General features: G+C 37.9%; 1 protein-coding gene across 4 annotated transcripts in view; it reads left to right on the forward strand.

Moving 5' to 3' along the window:
• Window positions 1–19453, forward strand: part of LOC149770913 (uncharacterized) — an 88695-nt gene that overhangs the window by 35000 nt on the left and 34242 nt on the right. For all 4 annotated transcript variants that reach the window (XR_016418433.1, XM_089948993.1, XM_089948994.1 and 1 more), the window contains one exon: window positions 1247–2180. Coding sequence is in view for 3 of the 4 variants with exons in the window: in XM_089948993.1 (XP_089805119.1) it covers window positions 1247–2180 (934 nt within the window). In the remaining variant the exon portion in view is untranslated. The remainder of the gene's footprint in view (window positions 1–1246; window positions 2181–19453) is intronic.

Consider the following 19453-nt stretch of genomic DNA (forward strand, 5'->3'; position numbering starts at 1 on the left):
TACAACAAAATTGAATCTGAAAATAAATTTCTATTTGGTATTTACTTTGATACTGTCCATATGTTACTAAGTTTATGCTCAGATTTTACTATGAAAAACTTGTTTAAAAATATTCCCATCCTTATGTCTTAAGATGTTTCATCTCTTGAAAGAATGAAATTTATACAGATATGTAAGATGTTTTCCCAATATGCACTCTATCATTTTGTTTGTTTGGTTGTTTGACACTTAATTGAACAGAAACACATAAAAGTTTGTATAATCCTATGGTAGTTGGACTAAAGCAGCTTTCTCAGGCACACAAAATGACAGCAAATCAGGTCCAGTCTGAGCAAAATCAACCCTGCACCCTTTCTCATTAATTAGCTCTGATTTTGATTATAATTAATGTCTCCAATGGACCACATAAAAAAGTCATGTAGACAGAATTTGAATCTGAAAAATGTATGACCATGAATCTATTAATAATTTTGTGCAGCAAATATGTTTTGGCCAAACTACCATTCACATTTATAAAATGGTTACACAATGTGTATAATGCCAGTAAATAAGTTGTCTTGTTTTGTGAAAAATGTGCTTAATGTTTACTGAAGGAGCAAATATTTAATGGTTCTTATGTATTGTCAGGATGAAGTGCATACATGAAAATTAACATACATGAATGTAGAATAAGTGTGCACATAGACATTGAAGTTCCAGTATCCTTTTATCAAAATTAACTGCAACATCTGTTCTATGCCTTTTTTAGTGACTGATTACATTAAAAATTAACCTTATTATCATTCATCTTTTTTAAGCCTGCTAGGTAGATTTCTTCATTTCATTATTGTTTAGCTTTCCTTTCCATGCTGAATAACCCACCATTTGTTTCATGTGAATACATCCACCTCTAAATGGCCGCAGACATGTAGCATGATGTCTCACCCAGGCACATTATCCTGACACCAGGCTGACCAGTCCCAACACTAACCTCTTAATGCTGAGTGCCAAGCAAGGCAGCTGTTAGTACCATTTTCATAAGTCTTTGTTATAACTAGGCTGGCGATCGAACCCACAATCTCTCCTGCATCTGAGGCGGACACTCTAACCACTAGGTCACCAGAGCGGCTAAACTTTATATATTGTTGTTTTGTTACCTACGTCACTATCAATAAGCATACTAAGCATATACAGTTTTCATTTGAAAAATAAGTATTTATACATTATCCAGATTTATTATTAAATACAGTTCTTTCTGGTTTTACAGAAAAAGGAATCATCCATCTGCATTGCAACAATACACAATCTGTCAGAAGTTGAATTTAGGGTTTTAGAGATTCTTGAAAATGATTGGATGAAAAACATACAGTTTTCAGGAAATGACAATGACATTTTAATAGTTGCACCAGCGACACTTGAACCATTTATCAGACAAGTCATAAGTAGTTTGTTAGTGGCTTACAGGGATAAACATTTTGAGGAGTTTTCCATAGATGAATTGGAGAAGAAAGTTGTGAGAGACGTGATAGAAGAAGTGCAGTCCAAGGACACAGTGTGCATTTTTGATGAAAAGAATAGTCGGGTAGTGGTTTACAGTGACGACCAAGATGACATCATGAGATTTAAACACAAGCTCAAAATTAGGAGTGGAAAATTCAAGGAAAGTGGAATGAGAAGGAAAAGATTCACTGCTGTCAGTGAATTTAAATTAACAGAGGTGTCTCAGGAAAATTTTAGGCCAGCGGCAGGAATAGAAAAACAGTTTTCTTGGTCTATGGATGCATCTGATTTAGAAGTATTCAACACCAAGGAAAATATTAAAGTGGCTGTGTACACAGCAAATATTCTCACACTTCCAGTCGACTGTATTGTGAATGCTACAAATGACAATCTGCAACATGGTCCTAGGATCTCCAGGATCACAGCAGATAATGCGGGCCCGGAACTGGTCCAGGAAGGAGATGCAATAATTAGGAAAAGGGGAAATATTGAAGTTGGTTGTCCGGTGACTACAACTGCAGGTAGACTAACATGCAAATATGTAATCCACACAGTGTTTCCATGCTGGTCAGACTATCAACCTCATAACCTCCAAAAGGTCAAGGATTGTGAGGAAGACTTGTATGCAACTGTCTATGGATGTTTCACTGAAGCTGAAAAAAAAGGACTTTCATCAATTGCATTGCCTGCAATTAGTTCAGGTAATCTGTCCCATTTTTTGTTTGCCTTTATTTAATTGCAGATTAGAGTAAGTACCTAAAACTAAGTCTCAAGTGCACTTTTCTTTTCATTTACCAAGTGTCTTCTGTTGTATGTTGTCCATCAATATTTGTTGTGGTTTAACTTTAAATAAGCCTGGCCACATCTTACTGTACTACTGATATTACTAATGATTTTTATAATGCCAGAACACAACTTCTGAAACTTTCTGAATAAAATTTTACCAAATTTGAAAGAGACCATCATGGCATACAATCCCATGTTAATTTCAATGATGGCAATCCATGATAAACTATTACCAGCATTACTAAAAGTAGAATTCTGGTATCCCTTCTATGGCTTCTTTTAAAAAATAAAGAAACTAGACAGTTTTTGTGATAAATTATCCCCATGCTTCCCTGTTTGTTCCTCTTCCCTACATATCTATTTGCCATATATGGTAAATCAGATTAATAATCAAAGCAAACCAATCTAGTTCACACATTTAATGCTTGGGAAAATGACTGTAAGAATAATTTACTTGTATATCAGCCTGACATAATATTTTTTGCCATGTATGTTATGACATCATAATCTCAATGATGTCACTACTTTTAAAGGGATAAGGGTAAAAGTATCCACCTTTTTGCCACAATCAATGTCGGTTTCCCATGTTTGATAGCTTCAGGTGGGATGCTGTCACTACCTGGTACTTTGACGTTTGGGAGGGAGTCAGTGGCTTTGCTGAGCTCCTCTAAGGTGGGCACTTTGTCAAGCTCCACCATGGTGGACAGTTTCCATATGTTGCTAAGGGCAATAATAGTGACTGATGTTTCTTGGGAGTATAGATCTGAGTAGTGCTCCACCCATCTGGCCAACTGTTGCTCATGGTCTGTGATCTTCTCTCCAGTCAGAGATTTCAGGGGGGCAACCCCTTTCAATGTAGGGTCTAAAGCCTTCTTGATGCCACTGTATATATACCTTGGATGTTTCTAGACTCAGCACTGTGGTGGATTCCTTCACACAGTTGTTGCCAATACTTGTTCGCGTGCTCTCTAGCGATGCATTGGGGGATGCTTCAGGCACTTCTGAGGGCAGCAAATATCTGTTCATTGGGGTATTTTTTGTAAGCTATGAATGATTTCATTTGTCCTTAGTTATTGGTTATATCCTTGAGAGATGAGCATTGAACCAGTCCTGACTGGGCCATTCCTTCTTGCCAAACGTGGAAATAGCTGTGTTGTAGATGGCACCCTTCATGGCATTCCACTTGGATGTGGCATTGTGCTCTGGCAGGTCCTGGAGAGCCTGGTCCAAGGCAGACACATACTCCTCCACCTTGGTGGGGACCGACATCTGTGCAGTGTTGATGCAAGTGTGACCTTTTGGTTTTGAGTGGTGTAGTATGTGTGGCTGTAGGCACACCCTGCTGATCATGGGGACGTGGTGGAGTCACAGTCTGCACTGTGGTAGCTTCTGATGGATATGATGCTGTTCAGGGCAGTGTGCCTGGTGATGACCAAGTCAAACTGGTGCCAGTGATGAGATCTGGGGTGTTTCCATGACACTTTGTGTTGTGGCTTACACTTGATGAAGGTGTTTGTAATGCATGGGTCATGGTAGGCACAAAGCTCCAACAGTCTTTGTCCGTATTTTTGGTCTTTCCAGTGCCATGATGTTCGAGACAGGTAGGCTATGAATTGTGGTTCACACCTTCTCTGGCATTAAAGTTGCTGAGGAGGAATATTGGCTCATCTTTAGGGCATCCTTTGATCTGTTCATCCAGCTGCCCATAGAACTAATCCTTTGTGTCTTCTGAACACATGAGGGTGGGGTGTAGACACTGAGGATGTTGACAGGACCTGCATGGACAAGAGATGCTCAGTGCCCCACTGAGGGAGACTCAACTGAGGCCAGGAGGGTGTTTTTGATGAAAAAGCCCACTCCATGCTGGCAGGGCTCCTCAGGTTCTCAACCCTTCTAGAAGAAATTATAGTTTTCCTCTTTGAGGGAGCCACTGGAGTCCAGCCTGGTTTCCTGGAGGGCAGCTATGCTGATATTTAGTCTGGTGAACTTTCTGTCGATGATGGTCATCTTCCTGGTGTTGTCCACCTCCCTGAGGGCATCAGAGATACCTGTGCACATGGTGCATATGTTCCAGCTTGCAAATCGAAGAGCTGGAGTCTTCTTTGTTGGTCTCTTGTTTCTTTGGTCTGGTGCGGAATTTCCATCTGCTTGTCATACTGAGCAACACACTGAGCTCTAGGTACCCACTGGAGCAGGCAGACATTGGTGGGCCAACACCTTACTGACCAGGGGCTGCCTGGCTTGAGGTGGGTGGTAGTCGGCCAGTGGAACACAATGATCCCTTCCACCGTCAAAGTTGACCCGTGGCGCCCCTTCCCTACACCAATCGGGTGGGATTTATAACCCATAGACTGCCAGCTTCTGTGTTGTTTCCTCACTCAGGAGCGAGGCTGGAGTGGACTCTCCAGGGTGCAAGCCTGGACATGGAGTATGGAGATCCTGGGCTTCCCAGACGTCAGGATCCTCCTCTCATCCTTGCTGGTGGGGTCCAGAGGAATACTGAGCATGACATTTGGCACCAGTTTGGATGCGGGAGCTGCCAGAATGAAGTTGTAGTTGGCACCCAGATGCCTTAGGGGCTCTGCTCTGGATTTTCTGTCTGGATTTACTCCTGTAGCCTTTCCTTCTCTCGAAGATATCCACAAGGCAGTGGACTTGGTGGTTTTGGCATCAGAGTTTCCTTCTCCTACATGAACTGCCTGACAAGGCTAACAAGCTCCATCTGCCCGGATTTGGAGTCAGAGTTTTCCTTCTTTTAGACTGGCTGCCTGCCAAGGCTAACGAGGCCAGTCTGCCCACCCAGTTATACTGCTGGGCACTTGGTCATGCCACACAGCAGGCTCTGTGAAAACAGGGGGCCCCACATGAAGGTGCTGCTGTGGACACAATAGTATAGGAGAGGCAATATGCAAGTAGCCTCCTGCCCAGCAGAGCCAGACAGTGGCCCCATGCAATGACTACACCGGGAAAGGAGAGGCTATGAGAGACGCTTCAGTTTCCTTTGGCGAGCGAGATGTCTATCCCAGACTTCGCACACAACCCAAAAAAGTGTAACACAAGATAAACTCACTCGAGATTGTCAAATTTGCATAAATAAATCATGCAAGGAACTGGTTTCAAGGTAATTTTTCCAAGTGTCATTGTATATAATGACATAATCGAGGAATGCATCACAACCATCTATACCAACTGTTAACATGTTCCTCAAATGTTGAAATTTTGAGGTAGAATTTGTCATACTTTATACTAGTAAAGTCCATACAGAATTGCAAATGCTGACATTTCTTTTGCTCTTTCCATGAGCGAAATTGCTAAAATCCTAAAACAGGTCAAACTTGGTGACATATTTTGCATTTCCAATTCTGTCAATGCAGTCATCAATTCTTGGCATTGGAAATGAATCTTCTTTGTGACACTGTTCACTTTTGTATAATCAGTACACATAAGGAAAGTATTATCTGGTTTCAGCACAAGAATACACCACAAACTCCAGTTAAATTCGCTTGGTTAAAATTTCGTTCTTCAACAACTACTGAATTTCCCTTTTCAAATATTCCTGTCTCAGAGGATGCATCCTGTAAGGATGCTGTTTCACAAATGTAGAATCTACAGTATCAATATCACAGCAGATTTTATTTGTTCATGTTAGAACATCTGGGAATGATTGCTTATATTCACACAAAATTTGTTTTAATTCACTCTTTTCTTGTGGCTGTAGATTCAGTAGTTTCTGAATTCCAAAGCTTAGTTAAACCAGAATCACCACAGTCACTGGGGGCCCCGAGTGGCTGAGTGGTCTAAAGCACTCCCCGTTATGGATCACTGCCATCTCACCTCTGTCTGTGTGGGTTCGAGTCTAAGATTCGACCAATGTGGGTATGTGAGAAAGCTTGCCAGTAGCTTCTCGTGGGTCAGTGGTTCTTCCCGGGGTTTTTCTCAGGTTCTTCCTCCACCATTAATACTGGCCACCATACATAGCCTATCTTGTGCTGAAAAATGGCGTTAAACCCCACAACAACAACAACAACAACCACAGTCACTACAGTCCAATTGCACACCCTTGTCTAAATCCTCCATGTGTGGGACAGGTAAAACTAAATTGATTGAATGATTGAAAGGGATATCTTTATTAGCATACTATAACATATTTATATAGCAAAGTTGTTTCTGTTTCTGCCTCCATGTTGATGATTAACTGATTCTCTAATTGCAAAGAAGAGTAAGAAACACCCTCATCCCGATCTTTTCTGGTATCTGACAGAATCCTGTTCTTGAAAATCTGATGAAATCTTTCCAATGCCCCTTGACTTTCATGGAGATAGGCAGAATATTTGAATTGTTGGATGCCTAATTCTTACATAACTTGTTGTAAACTTCCAAAAATAAAATTTGACCCTTGATCCGATTGGACAGATTTGGGAAGGCCAAAAAGTGTAAAACAAAAATTTAACAAAGATTTTACTATAGGTCTATTCATTAAGTCTTAAGAGGAATCGCTTCTTCAGGTGTTGTCAGTGCAGTCATTATAGTCAATAAGTGTTGGTTACCTGACTTGGTCTTAGGCCAATAACCAATACAATCTGCCACTATCCTGCTAAATGGTTAATCAAATGCAGGAATAGGTTGAAGATGAGCCTTAAAAATCTTGTAATTGGGTTTTCCTAACATTTGACAAGTGTGACAAGATCTAGAGTATTTAATAATAATAATAATAATAATAATAATAATAATAAAGATTTTATTTAGAGAAGGGAACTCATTTACAGAACTAATCTACCTTGAGGCCGTCTTTCTGTTATGTACAGTATGTACAGTATATACAACATGATTTGAAGAATCTGGCTTGATGCTAGATAATTAAGTGATTTTAAAAATCAAAGTATCAAGCCTTTAACACATGCACAGGCATCTGTGAACACATAAACATATATAAAATATAAAATGTCATCCTGCATTGAAAAATTCAACTGTGAAAATGATGCAAAATTACAGAAAAGCAGGCAGTGTTTATTGTACTAGCCTAAGAACTGTTCAGTTGTATAAAGTTTTCATCCATTTGAGACATTAGTAGCAGAACGGGTGAACAGACTCAATTGACTTATCTGTCAAATCGCAAAATAAGCCTTCCTCTGAAAATCGCAACAAAAAAAAAATAATCACAGCTGTGATGGGGGGAGAGAAACAGAGTCTTCATTGCTGCTATCAATTAAAAAAAGTTATATCAAATAATGACAATAGGAGAAGCTTATACAACATGTCTAGAGTGACTAGAAGCAATTAATAAATATCTAACACTGAGAGATGCTGTTAAGGAAAAACTACAAGCATGACAATAATCTCAAGTTGAATATGTAGAAGGCACATAACAATTATTTAGACCCATTACAAAAGCTACCGATGTAGTTACAACAGTCATTAGAAAGGGTCTTCTTCCATCAGTCATACAAACTGCTGAACAAATTGCAAAGATAGCTGCAGCTCAACCTCAACCATTTCCTCAATTTGAAGAAGAAGGTGAAGAAACACTTGAAGGTGCTGTTGGTGAAGAACCAAAAAAGAGGAAAAGAGTTGATTTTAGGGAAAAATTTACTAAAGAGGGTATACAAGAAATACAAAAACTTAAATTGAAAAATAGACAGGAAAATGCCAAGTTTGGTGAGTTTGCTGCTGAAAATTATCATTCAAGAGATAAGTTTTTAAAACCCAAATGCACTAAAAAGTAGATAGTGACAGATAGAACGATTGGGTGTTTAAAATAAGTCAAAATATTGATCATATAGACAAAGACAATATTAATTATAAAATTTATTCAGAAGGAGTAAAAAGTTGATAATAAAACACTAAAAGAACAAATTGAACATGAAAAAGAACAGAAGCGAAAAGAAAGGCAACAAAGACGAGAACAACAACAAAAAGATAAAGAACAAAAAAAATTGCAGCGACAACCTCCCAAGCAAGAGCCTTCCTATCAACTTCCTCCACCATTGCAACAAATGGAAGAAGAATATTTTCCAGAAGAGGAAGAAACATATTCAGATGATTTTTCTGGTGCTACTGGGAGCGGTTTTAATACAGGAAGTGGTCTTGTTACTAAATGCCCTAACAATATTCTCTCCGATGTAGAACAACTAGAAGTTCTCATTGGAGGAAAATGAGCCAGTAACAATTCTCCAGAAATAATCAATGAAGCAGCTGATATTTGTCGACGATTGTTCACAGGTGGTGTCATGAATATTAACATTTATCAGGAACTTATCGATGACACTGATTACAGTGACTAATTGATTAGAGAAATGGTAAGTAAATAAGATGATCATACACGATGGTGAATGCAGACCTGTAATGATCAGAGCAGTAAACTCACAATTACCTGTTTATGAAGTATATTATGGAGACGGACTTGGTGATGTTGTTCAGGGATTATTCAGAGGAATATCTCCAAAAGCAGGACCAATTGCAAAACAATTAACAATGAAAGCTATCGACATTATTTGTGAAAAAGCTCCTGGTGCATTTGCCAGTGCTGCTGGGAAAGCCTTCACGGCGATCAGAGACAGAATAGCACGACTATTATGCAGACGGCAGACGGTCCAACCACAACAACTAGTAAAATTGCCATCCGCTGAGGTTATGCCGACGGATGTCAGTAAAATAATAAACCAGGCCACAAATAAAAAACTAGCAGCCTTGATAAATCAAGATGTGTCGCCACTAACAGAAAAAGAAAGAGAAAAAATATATCCGCAAATCTGATAGCTGGAAGTGGTCTTTGTACTCATTTGACAAGGTCAAAGCACAGACGGTATATAGTTCATTCACCATTTTGGAGAAACGCTATTATAATAAAATGTTTAAGTGCATATCTGACCCAGCATTTGACGTAGATGCACCAGTTCCCAAAGACGAGTCTGTGATTATCAGTATTATTCTTATGATGCATGCAAACCAAACGCACGTGGAAGAATTGAATTACAAGTTCAGGATACAAACAGATATTTCCTACCCTCTGAGGCATTTATCAAAGTTGAAGGTAGGCTCACAAAAGCAGATGATACAGCATACTGAGCAGGCGATTGAGTTGGTTTTGTTAATAATGACATTATTTAACAGACCCACATACTCGATTGATGGAAAAGATATTGAATCGTGCCTTGACAATGTCGATGCTGCCACGACGATACTTGCTCTTGCAATATACTCCGACGACTATACAAGATCGTCTGGTCCAACAATGATGTTTGCAAAAGACACAGCTGACTTCCCTAATGGTAATCAATATACTATAAGACGACAAAAAAGCACTCTGACCCCGCTGATGATGCAGATGTAGAGCATATGGTCATAAATATTAGTCCAGAATTCAACTTGGGTTTTGCTGCGCGTCGAGCAATGTTAAATGCCGATGAGGAGTTTTCATTCGCAATTCCGCTGACCCATATTTTTGGATTTTGCAGAGATGTTAGAAAGGTTATTTTCGATGCTAAACACACAGTAGTACTTGTTAGAAAACCCACTGACGATGATGCAATATGGCATCCTGCTGGAGTTGATGATAGTGAAGTAAAACTAACAAAACTGTCACTGTGGATGCCAGTAATGACTCCATCGCTTGCTGAAGAACAGCGATTACTTTCTTTCATGAAGACAGGTGGTAAATGGATGTTATCATGGTTTACAATGACCACAGATAGTGCCCCGGTAATGCCGCTGGTTTGTAAACGTGGTATATAGCATCACAGCAGGGGGTGTCAGCACCATGACATATATTTGTTGTGCTTCAGGCAAATACCAAAAGTTGGCAGACAACAAGGAAATCCAATGGTATTTGACTCATTTGGAGTTTCTGAAGTTTCTTTGAGGATAAATGGACGTCAAGAACCTTCTGAAGAAATACTGCTGAATTTTGAACACAATCATGTTGCACGTGCATATTATCGATTAATGTCATATATGGGACGTGTTCAAAAGGTAGACACTGGTTTGCAAATATCTCAGTGCGATTTCACAACACTGTATCCAAGCTGTTACTTTTCACTGGAACATTTGGATTTATTCAGACAATTTGTCGTTGATATACACTTCTGAGCTCGTGTAGCTCGAATAGCAGCAGCAGTAGCTGGTCCACCGGCTGTTCCTGGTGGTGCTAGAGCAATTGCGGTCATACTTTGTGACAAAGCAATGTTACTTGAAGGTGTTGGTGGTCAAATGAAAGTCATTGATGCACCAGTAGAAAACATGTAACTATCGATGATTTAAAAATACGAATATTTTCATAAAATGTCATCATATCATCATGTTAGTGTCAGTCTGACTCCTGGTCAGATTAAAAATCTGCAATCCGCATCAGTGAAAAAATCCGGAACCACAAGAACGCTAAAGCACAGCCAGATGACAGGTGGTGAAAACAAGTTATCACTGACAGAATGCTAACTTAAACATCTTAATAAAGCCAAACAATCCAGGACTGGAATACGACTTGAACTTTCTGCTGGCACCATCAAAGATACTGCTAAGACAGGCGGTATATTTCCACTTCTCGCGGCAATACCAGTGCTGATAGCTGCTGCTGCCCCAGTTGTTGCAAAAGCGGCCGTGTTAGTGCTGTTGAAACCATTGCTGGAATGGCATTTAAAAAAAGCAATGGGACAGGACTTAAGACTTCTGTTAACTCATCGAAGAAAAGGTCTGAGACTTCCAGGAACATTTCATTAATTTCGCCGATATCAGATTTTGACTTACTTGATGCTGCCAGGCAACTAAAAATAAAAAAACTTTAGAGGTGTTTTTATGCACAATCAATTACCACAACAACCAAACAACACTGAAACTGGTATTATTAATCTCGATAATTTCACCGGGGTTGGAACTGATTGGGTAGTATATGCAATTGATCCACGTGGAATTGTTTATTTCGATTCGTGTGGGTTAGCTCCACCGCAGGAATTTATGCACTATGTCTCTGTGTACAAAGTCGGCCACAGAGTGCCAATCAGGTACTCAACGCTACCAACACAAACATTAACCGATCCACCAATATGCGGCCGTGAAGCAGTTGCGGTACTTGACGCTGTATCAAAGATGCCATCGTTGCCACCTCACAAAATCGTATCTAATTGTACAAGTCAACAGTTTGAGAAATTACTGATTTAGATCAAGAGAGAAGAAAATAATGGCAGATATTTACGGATGATCCTGCGGCAATACTACTAAGAGTAAAAAAAATTCGACGAAATAGATATGTCAAATTACACGACTAAAGACGAATTCGCTGATATTATGAACCTCTCTGGAGTTGACCAAGATGAAGTTGTTGTTTTTCAGGATAAATACGGCGTTTTAAAAATGAGTAGTATCAAATGGAATGATATAGTTCGTAGATTTCTCGGTGCTACCATGGATAACATCCCTGTGTTTACCAGCGACGGTAAGATCAGAGACTCAAGTATATCCATATTGCAAATCAGAAATGAAATTGCAAGAAGCGTTGCTAAACGTTTGAAGAATACCGGTGACACAAATGAGAGGTGAACTCAGCATGAACGGAAATAAAATAGTCGTGATAAGAGATCAAACATCCGACGAAGAATCCTGGGACGAAAAAATACGTGGACAACATAGATGGTAAATTATGCACCCTGCGAGACGAGTACGACGTGCATGCAAATATGTTCACGAATCTTTGTAGAAATTTTAGACAAATTAATAAAATGCAGAGGAATTCTTTGACACTCCGTTGAAAGTTGACATGAAACTCTGATATTCACACAAATATTGAAATCATTAGATCATTCGACGATATTATCAATGAGTATTTCTTTCAAATACATGAAAAATGGAGAAAGATAAAACCACAGCAGGATAACATTCTCAGGCACAAGAATGATCCATGCAGACAAGGCCATCATATTTCTTCTGGAATTGTAAATATATCCTCGACGATCGCGGTCAATCTTATTTGTGATGCAATTAATGGAAGTTATCAGACAAATACTGATATATCAAATCAAGCGCAACAGGGATATATCTTATATACTTTTACACCACAAGTCCCACCTGGATATCTAATTGTGCAAGAACCGATCAATCCGGTCTATCTACGATGTCATAATTCGCTATTATCAAAAATAAATTTCAACATAACTAGCCAGAGCAATATTTTGCTTGACCTTCTTGGAGAAGTTTTGAATCTGAATTTATATATGAAATCTTAATGATTTTTAATCGTAGAGTGTTGTTTCCCCCTTGATAACAGTACATACCTGAAAAATGCCACTGTGGCGTTATAGAGATCAGGCACATTAAAAATAATTATAAAAAAACAGACTAAAATCTGACACTTTCACTTTCATTTCCACGAATGATTCTAACTTTCATTTTCATTACCACTGTCAGTTTCTGACATATTTTTTCTTAATTGTCTTATGCGAGTATTGATTGTCTTTTTTGCCTCATATTCGTTCTAATCTAATTTTTTCTATTGCGAGAGAGAGGGAGGAACGAATTCCTCTACATCAGTTTCTTTTACTGTAGCTAACGATTGAAACATGGAATTTTGAAGTCTTTTTACAAATTTGTATTTGATGGTAGTCTGTATCCACCTTCCTATTTACATTCTTGTAATGTTTCAAAACCAGAAATAATTTTTTCAGGATTTAGTTCATCAGATATATTTATGCCGTCTGTTTTTAATTTTTTAATAGCAGAAATAATATCACTGATATTTTCATAATTCATTATATGCTAAATATACGTTTTAAAGAAAAATAGTTTACACTCTCATGTGAACTCCACGATTGCCATATGACATTTTAGCAAGTCCAGGCTACACCCCAGAAGACAGAATTAACCACAAAAAATATTTATTTGCAAGTATATTGAAATCTATCTCCATGAGTCAAGGACAACGATAACTCTATCAACCACGTTACATATCCTCGGCAGAGTTAACTCTTGATTTTTATCAAAGATGTTGTCCATATCTAACACGATTGGAACATAATAAAATAAAATCCACTGTTCATTCTTCTGCAAAAAGGCCGATTTTTGTATTTTATCTGCATCACGTTTGTTGTACCCCATGCGAGTGAATACTGAAATACTTGCCAGCTGCAGTGATTGACTGAAATATTATTTCTTCACCGGTCTCAGTATTTATGGATTTAACTGCCTTCCTTGCAACTGTTTTACATCTTAGAGTATTACCACGTGCATCATTCTGGCTCTGTGTGATAGCTTGAAGGTTATTCAAGGAGTTATTGTGCTTTTATCCGTCAATATGATCGATCACAAGACCGTCTTTGATCACCCCAAAGAAACATCCGTATATAAATTTATGACAGAGATACTTTTTCTTCCCTTCGGCAGTGAACATTAGATAACCGACATTATTGACAAAACCAACTGGCCTTTTCTGCTGACAGTGTCTGATTACATCATCACGGGATGCTTAATAATTCCTGATGATAGGATGTCTGACAAATTCTTTTTGCTCCATTTTATATGTAATATTATTTGCCTAAATTATAATTTGTCTTTACAAATCCTGCTATATAATCTTCAGGGGTTCTTATAGCTGTATCAAGGGCAGAGTCCTTGACGTTTTTATTTTATTATCATAATATCGTTTTAGTTCTCAATATCTTTTACTACCACATTGCACACACAACTGCGTTTTCCCTCTAACTTCAACACCACACCGTAAACACGGTTTAGGACCAAGACTTCCTCGATGCACGCTTTGTAAATGTCTGCAGAATTCATTTATGCAAGATTTGTTACAAGGAGTTGAAGACCCTATCATCAACCACTTGCATGATTCCTTATTTGAGTCATTGTACATATTATATTTTTTATATAAATATTTCTCTAAAATATAAATGGAAGAGTTTGAGAGATTATCCACAATCGAGCCCTGGAAAACTTCGTTTACTGAATCCAGATTCGATCTTGACAGAATATCCCCTGACTTGCAGAGGCGAGTTCTGGCTGATCCGACAAATAATCTGATTAATAATATTTGGAATGCTAAAAAAAAAAATTCGTGATGATGGGCATCTCACATATGGTCGACATTCAAAATTATATGCAACACCAGAGGTGTCAACAAAGTCATCAATGATACAACGAACGATGAGCGAGCGAAAAAGATTATTGATTATCTCAATGATCAAAGATATTTTTCAGAATAAAGTTTATTGTGCTATCAGAAACAGATTCCACTGACTGGATTATCGGTGACAAACGTGATCGTGTTTTTCATAATGGAAAAACCGCTGTGCTAAGTAAAAATTCCAAGCCAGGAATGTTGACTGGTATTGATAAACCATATTACACTCGAGCGTATCCTATGACCGTGGTTATTTATGGAATTTATCAGCTAAATGATAACCCCAACATTAATGATCTTGCGCCAATGAGATTTTCAAAGCTGAACTGTGTAGCCGAACGAGTAATCGACATTTTACAAACGCGATGCGTGGAAATGGGTAAACGGATCTACGATTGGACAAAATAAATAAATGGGCTGAATTAGTTAAGGATACCAGAACTACAATAAATGATGTCGCTGAGTTAGGAAATAAATTAAAATTTCCAATATTAGTAACGGGATAGATTTTATACGAATCAAAGAATAAATCGAGAGGAGCCCCAATTGAAATTATTGATCATAATGCGCACGCCTGGACCAGCGCATTAACAATATTTCCATGAGCTCGAACCTTAAGATTTTACCCCCTCCCCCCTCCGAGAACTCTGTGAGAAACATGTATGATTTTATTTACAAAATAAGTAAAAACGATCCTGTATCAGTATGGCTAATTAAGAGTTCTGGTGATGAAAAATATGATCAATTTATATGACCTAACGGTGAAATATATCGTAAAGAATCGCTCCAAAAGAAATGAAAAATCTTGCGCAGAAATTTTCAACAGAAAATACTGAGCAATTATTAAATAATTGTCTGACAGTTCCATCTGTTGCAGCTCATTTTGCAAGAGAGAAAAGTTCGTGGAAGCCAAAACGATTTGAATTTCTCGAAGACGTACAACTAAGTTACTGTGAATATGGACACAGTGGATTGTGGAATACCAAATATGGCCACAACGATGTTATCACAGTTGATATGGTCGCGTGTTATCCGGGAAGTGTTCTTGCTTGTGGAGAGTGTTCTGGATATTTTAAAAGATTTGAACACCCCACACACGAGATGACTAGAGTATCGATAAATGGACCCCTACCTGATTTTGATCTAACCGGATTCACTCGTAGTGTATCTTTCGAGTTTGCTAAGGGTCTTCATCCAATCTGTTACGTTTGGTTTGGTAGGTATTTTTCAGAAAAACGTTGGACAGCAATAGTTTTAGTACGAGATATGCTTGATTATAAAATATTAATATCGTTGATTGTAAGTGAGGCAGTTATATCATACCATCATCAGACCGAAGTTTGGTTACCACCACCTGATGGTAGAAGAATAATTGATAAATTTACTCAAGGCGGGACATATGATCATAAACGACATTATGCATGATTAATTCTAGATGATGATGAATATGACTTCATAATCGCCGATGCAACAAAGAGAGATATATTTGTAAGACGAGAAAACGCCTACTTGTCTAACGGAACACGATTAGGTACAGTTGTTGGTTATGTTGATGGTGAGTCACCTCACCTCATTTAAGATCATCAATGCTCGCTTATGTTTCTATAAATTTATTATCGATGAGAAATAGATTCCCTAACACCATGGTCAGAGTTTCAACGGATTCATTCTATATCGAAAAAAAAATATACAGAATTACTGACTCAATTTACAATTACTGATGCATCATGAGGCGAATGGAGAATAAAACAAGAAATGTTATATAACTATTTTGAATCCGCAGATGATGAAATCAAAGATATTTATTACAAAAATAATCAGATATCAGAAGTATCATCTGCGGCATCTGTGTATGGTCCAGTATCCAGACACAAAACGGTCTATCTAAACAGAGTTATTGAATTATTTCAGCAGAGTTCGGATGATATGATTGTTTTAACACCTACACACAGACTTGCAAGAGAAATGAGAAAACAAGCAGTAAAATCGTGTACTTATCATAGCTTTTTTCGATGGAAGGGAGACGCATGGACTCCTGGTAGAATGGGAGACAAATATATTCCAGAAATTATTATTTGGGATGAGATATTTACAGTGTCGCTAGATACGTTAAAAATGTTTCTCGATTAGCTATTATTAAAAAATACAGCTGTGATAATGTGCGGCGATCATGGTCAACCACCGCCGTTTGTTGGGTTATCTCCACACGCGTGGTTAAAGAATTGTGTGATGATTACGAGGAGATAACTGATGATCATAGATCTCTTGATGTAGAATCAAGGGAGTTAAAAAAATTAATCAGACTACAACTGAATAAAATTCAGTGTGAAATAATGCGTAAAATGATTTCAGAAACTTCCGTGAGCGACTTTCTGCAAGTGTGGAGACCAAATGATTTAATAGTGGCAAGTAGAAAGATAGTTCGTGATACACTTCAACAGCGATTATTTCAGTTACATAAAAAAAAATTTCAGACCTACGTGTACCATTGTGTTATAGACCAGCTGATATCTGACAATAGAATATCGACGTTGATATAACAGGACAGACTGAGGTACAGAATCTTGTATTAAATGATGTTGTGTTGGTTGATATCAGTGTTGTTGAGGATACGCTGAGCGCAGATAAGACTCCATGGACACTGGGATACGCGATGACAAGTCACTCGTGTCAGGGGTTAACCATCTCTGAAGCTCTAGTTTGGATTGTTGATGATCGTGTCGAGTGGTCAAACTTAGTTTATTTTGCAGTGTCTCGAGTCAGAAGAATATCTCAACTGCAGAGAATTATCATAGACACTACAGAAACCATCAATGATGTCCTCGATGACAGTGATATAGTAAGAAAGAAATTAATTGGTTATAAACAAAGTGATGAAAACAATGAACGCGACTTTGATCTCGATGTTGAATTTGTCATAGCGCTAAAACAGCAGCAGAATAATCATTGTGCAAGTTGTAATTGTATAATGTTGTGGCGATATTCAGATAATGATCCAAGACAATTTACCATCGATAGAAAAGATAGTAGTCTTGGTCGTACACGCGAAAATGTGATGCTGACCTGTCTTGAATGTAATTGACGTAGGGGTGCTAGTTAGGTGATCGCGGTGGTAATTGTGTGTCTTCAGGAATTACTAGTAATTGTTCACGTGTATATCCACGTTGAGGAGCAGTTGAAACTAGTGTGTAGATTGCAGGTTGACCCGTGGATCTTACCACGCTGAAAATTTTATGTGCCGTAATACTCCAGATAGAATCAGTTGCTTTTTTTTTACCACCTTCAGGTTCACAGAGTTCATATAAATATCTTACAGTCACGTTACCCAATACTGGTAGTTTTGAAAAATCACGTCGTTGTACGGGTATATGTTTTTTGTAATTGTATTAATTGGTTTCACGGCAGTTGTTTGAGTAATTTCATTATTTAATGCAGCTATCACACTTAGTAATATTGCAACCCACTAGCGAGATCTTGTATCTTGAATTATTTCCTTCGCGTATTGATATCCAAATAACCACTTAGTAAGCGTTCAATTAAATCATTCAACAACAATTGCCTGATCACGATGAATTGCAGTATGTCCTTGTCTGATTTTGACATTATGTTGCTTCATTAACGATGATACTGCGCCCTAAAATTCTTTGCCAGGAGCAACTTGTAGCAGGTGTGGCCATCGTAGACAACCACGTCGATAAATTTGCTCAAACGAAGAAGCTACTTCAGTTGCTGTCTTTGTTGATAACGTCTCTGCTTCTTTATATCTTCTTGCAACATCAATGATAATTAACTTGTATTTGTATGTTAATCGACGTCTACCGATTTTAATAGTATCATGTGGTAAAATTAAAATATCAGCCTGATGAACTTCATTAGGAACGCTAACATCAAAATGTGCGTACTGAATTGTTTTAGGTGGTGGTAGGCAAATTTGCCATATTGCCTGTCAATGCTAACGATTTTTCAGTAGTAGAACATTCGACACCTGCTGCTTCGGCGAGTATAGTAATCGCTGCTCTACCTTTCCAATATCCTCTTGGGCTATAATAAATCGACTCCATTATAATAATAATCAATTGAATAATTACCAGCTCCTAATACAAGCTTACTTTTCATCGCAGATCTCACCAAACAATTAGCCAATGATTCTTTAAAAGATTTATTTTTGTATGGAATTTAATGCATGAATTAATTTTACATCTGCAATATGTCTATCTTGTTGGTTTATACTTTGATAAGCTACATCATGAGCGTGACACGCTTTATCAATAGCATTCACTGGATACTCACCGGGTTTTGGTTGATCTTGGCTGTCAAGTCATATGGTATCACGGTACCAATTGTTTTTCCATATACCTCAATGCTAATGTTTTGTGAAATAAATATACTTTCTGTCCTACTTTGGCATGCATGTCACATGCTGTCATATAGAACAATGCTAGATTGTCAATTTGACAATGACATAACCAGGTACTCCATTGCATTTAAGAGAGATAACTCTACTGGAACTAGACAGGGGTAAGAGTTATCTAGTCACAACAAGCACATTTTCAGTCATGTGTACCATATTTTAAAAAAATCATAAAAAATACAAAATATGATCTAGATAGAAATTAACACAAACTCACATGTTGCCAAGAGGCTCAACTTTTTTTTAAGCCAAACAGAAAGTACAAGTCTTACATAATGCACCAATCACAGCTAGTTTTGTTCTTTAATTCTGAATACAATGTTCCATACACCTTAAGCTCCGCCCACCTGGACTTGCGCAATTGGTACCGTTATACCTATAGCAAACCTTAATTTTTCCAATAATCTGTGAAATAGTTTGGGACTGTATAAGTAACAAATATACTTAGTCTCACTTGTGAAAAACAATTTGATGAGGTACTAACCTATGTCTTATATGAATGTGTATAGAAATGTCATTGAGCTGTTTAACTATTGTTTTCATACTTTTGCTTCACCATCAAAATCATCTTTTGAAATAAAATGAATTCTTTCAACTATGAGTTGTATCTTATTCATATCAGCAATTATTGAACTTCACATAGGTGATATGGGATAAATCACATTATATCA

This window comes from Sinohyriopsis cumingii, unplaced genomic scaffold (genome assembly GCF_028554795.1).
Source record: "Sinohyriopsis cumingii isolate HCF-2022 unplaced genomic scaffold, ASM2855479v2 utg002220l, whole genome shotgun sequence".
NCBI classification, from domain to species: Eukaryota; Metazoa; Mollusca; class Bivalvia; order Unionida; family Unionidae; genus Sinohyriopsis; species Sinohyriopsis cumingii.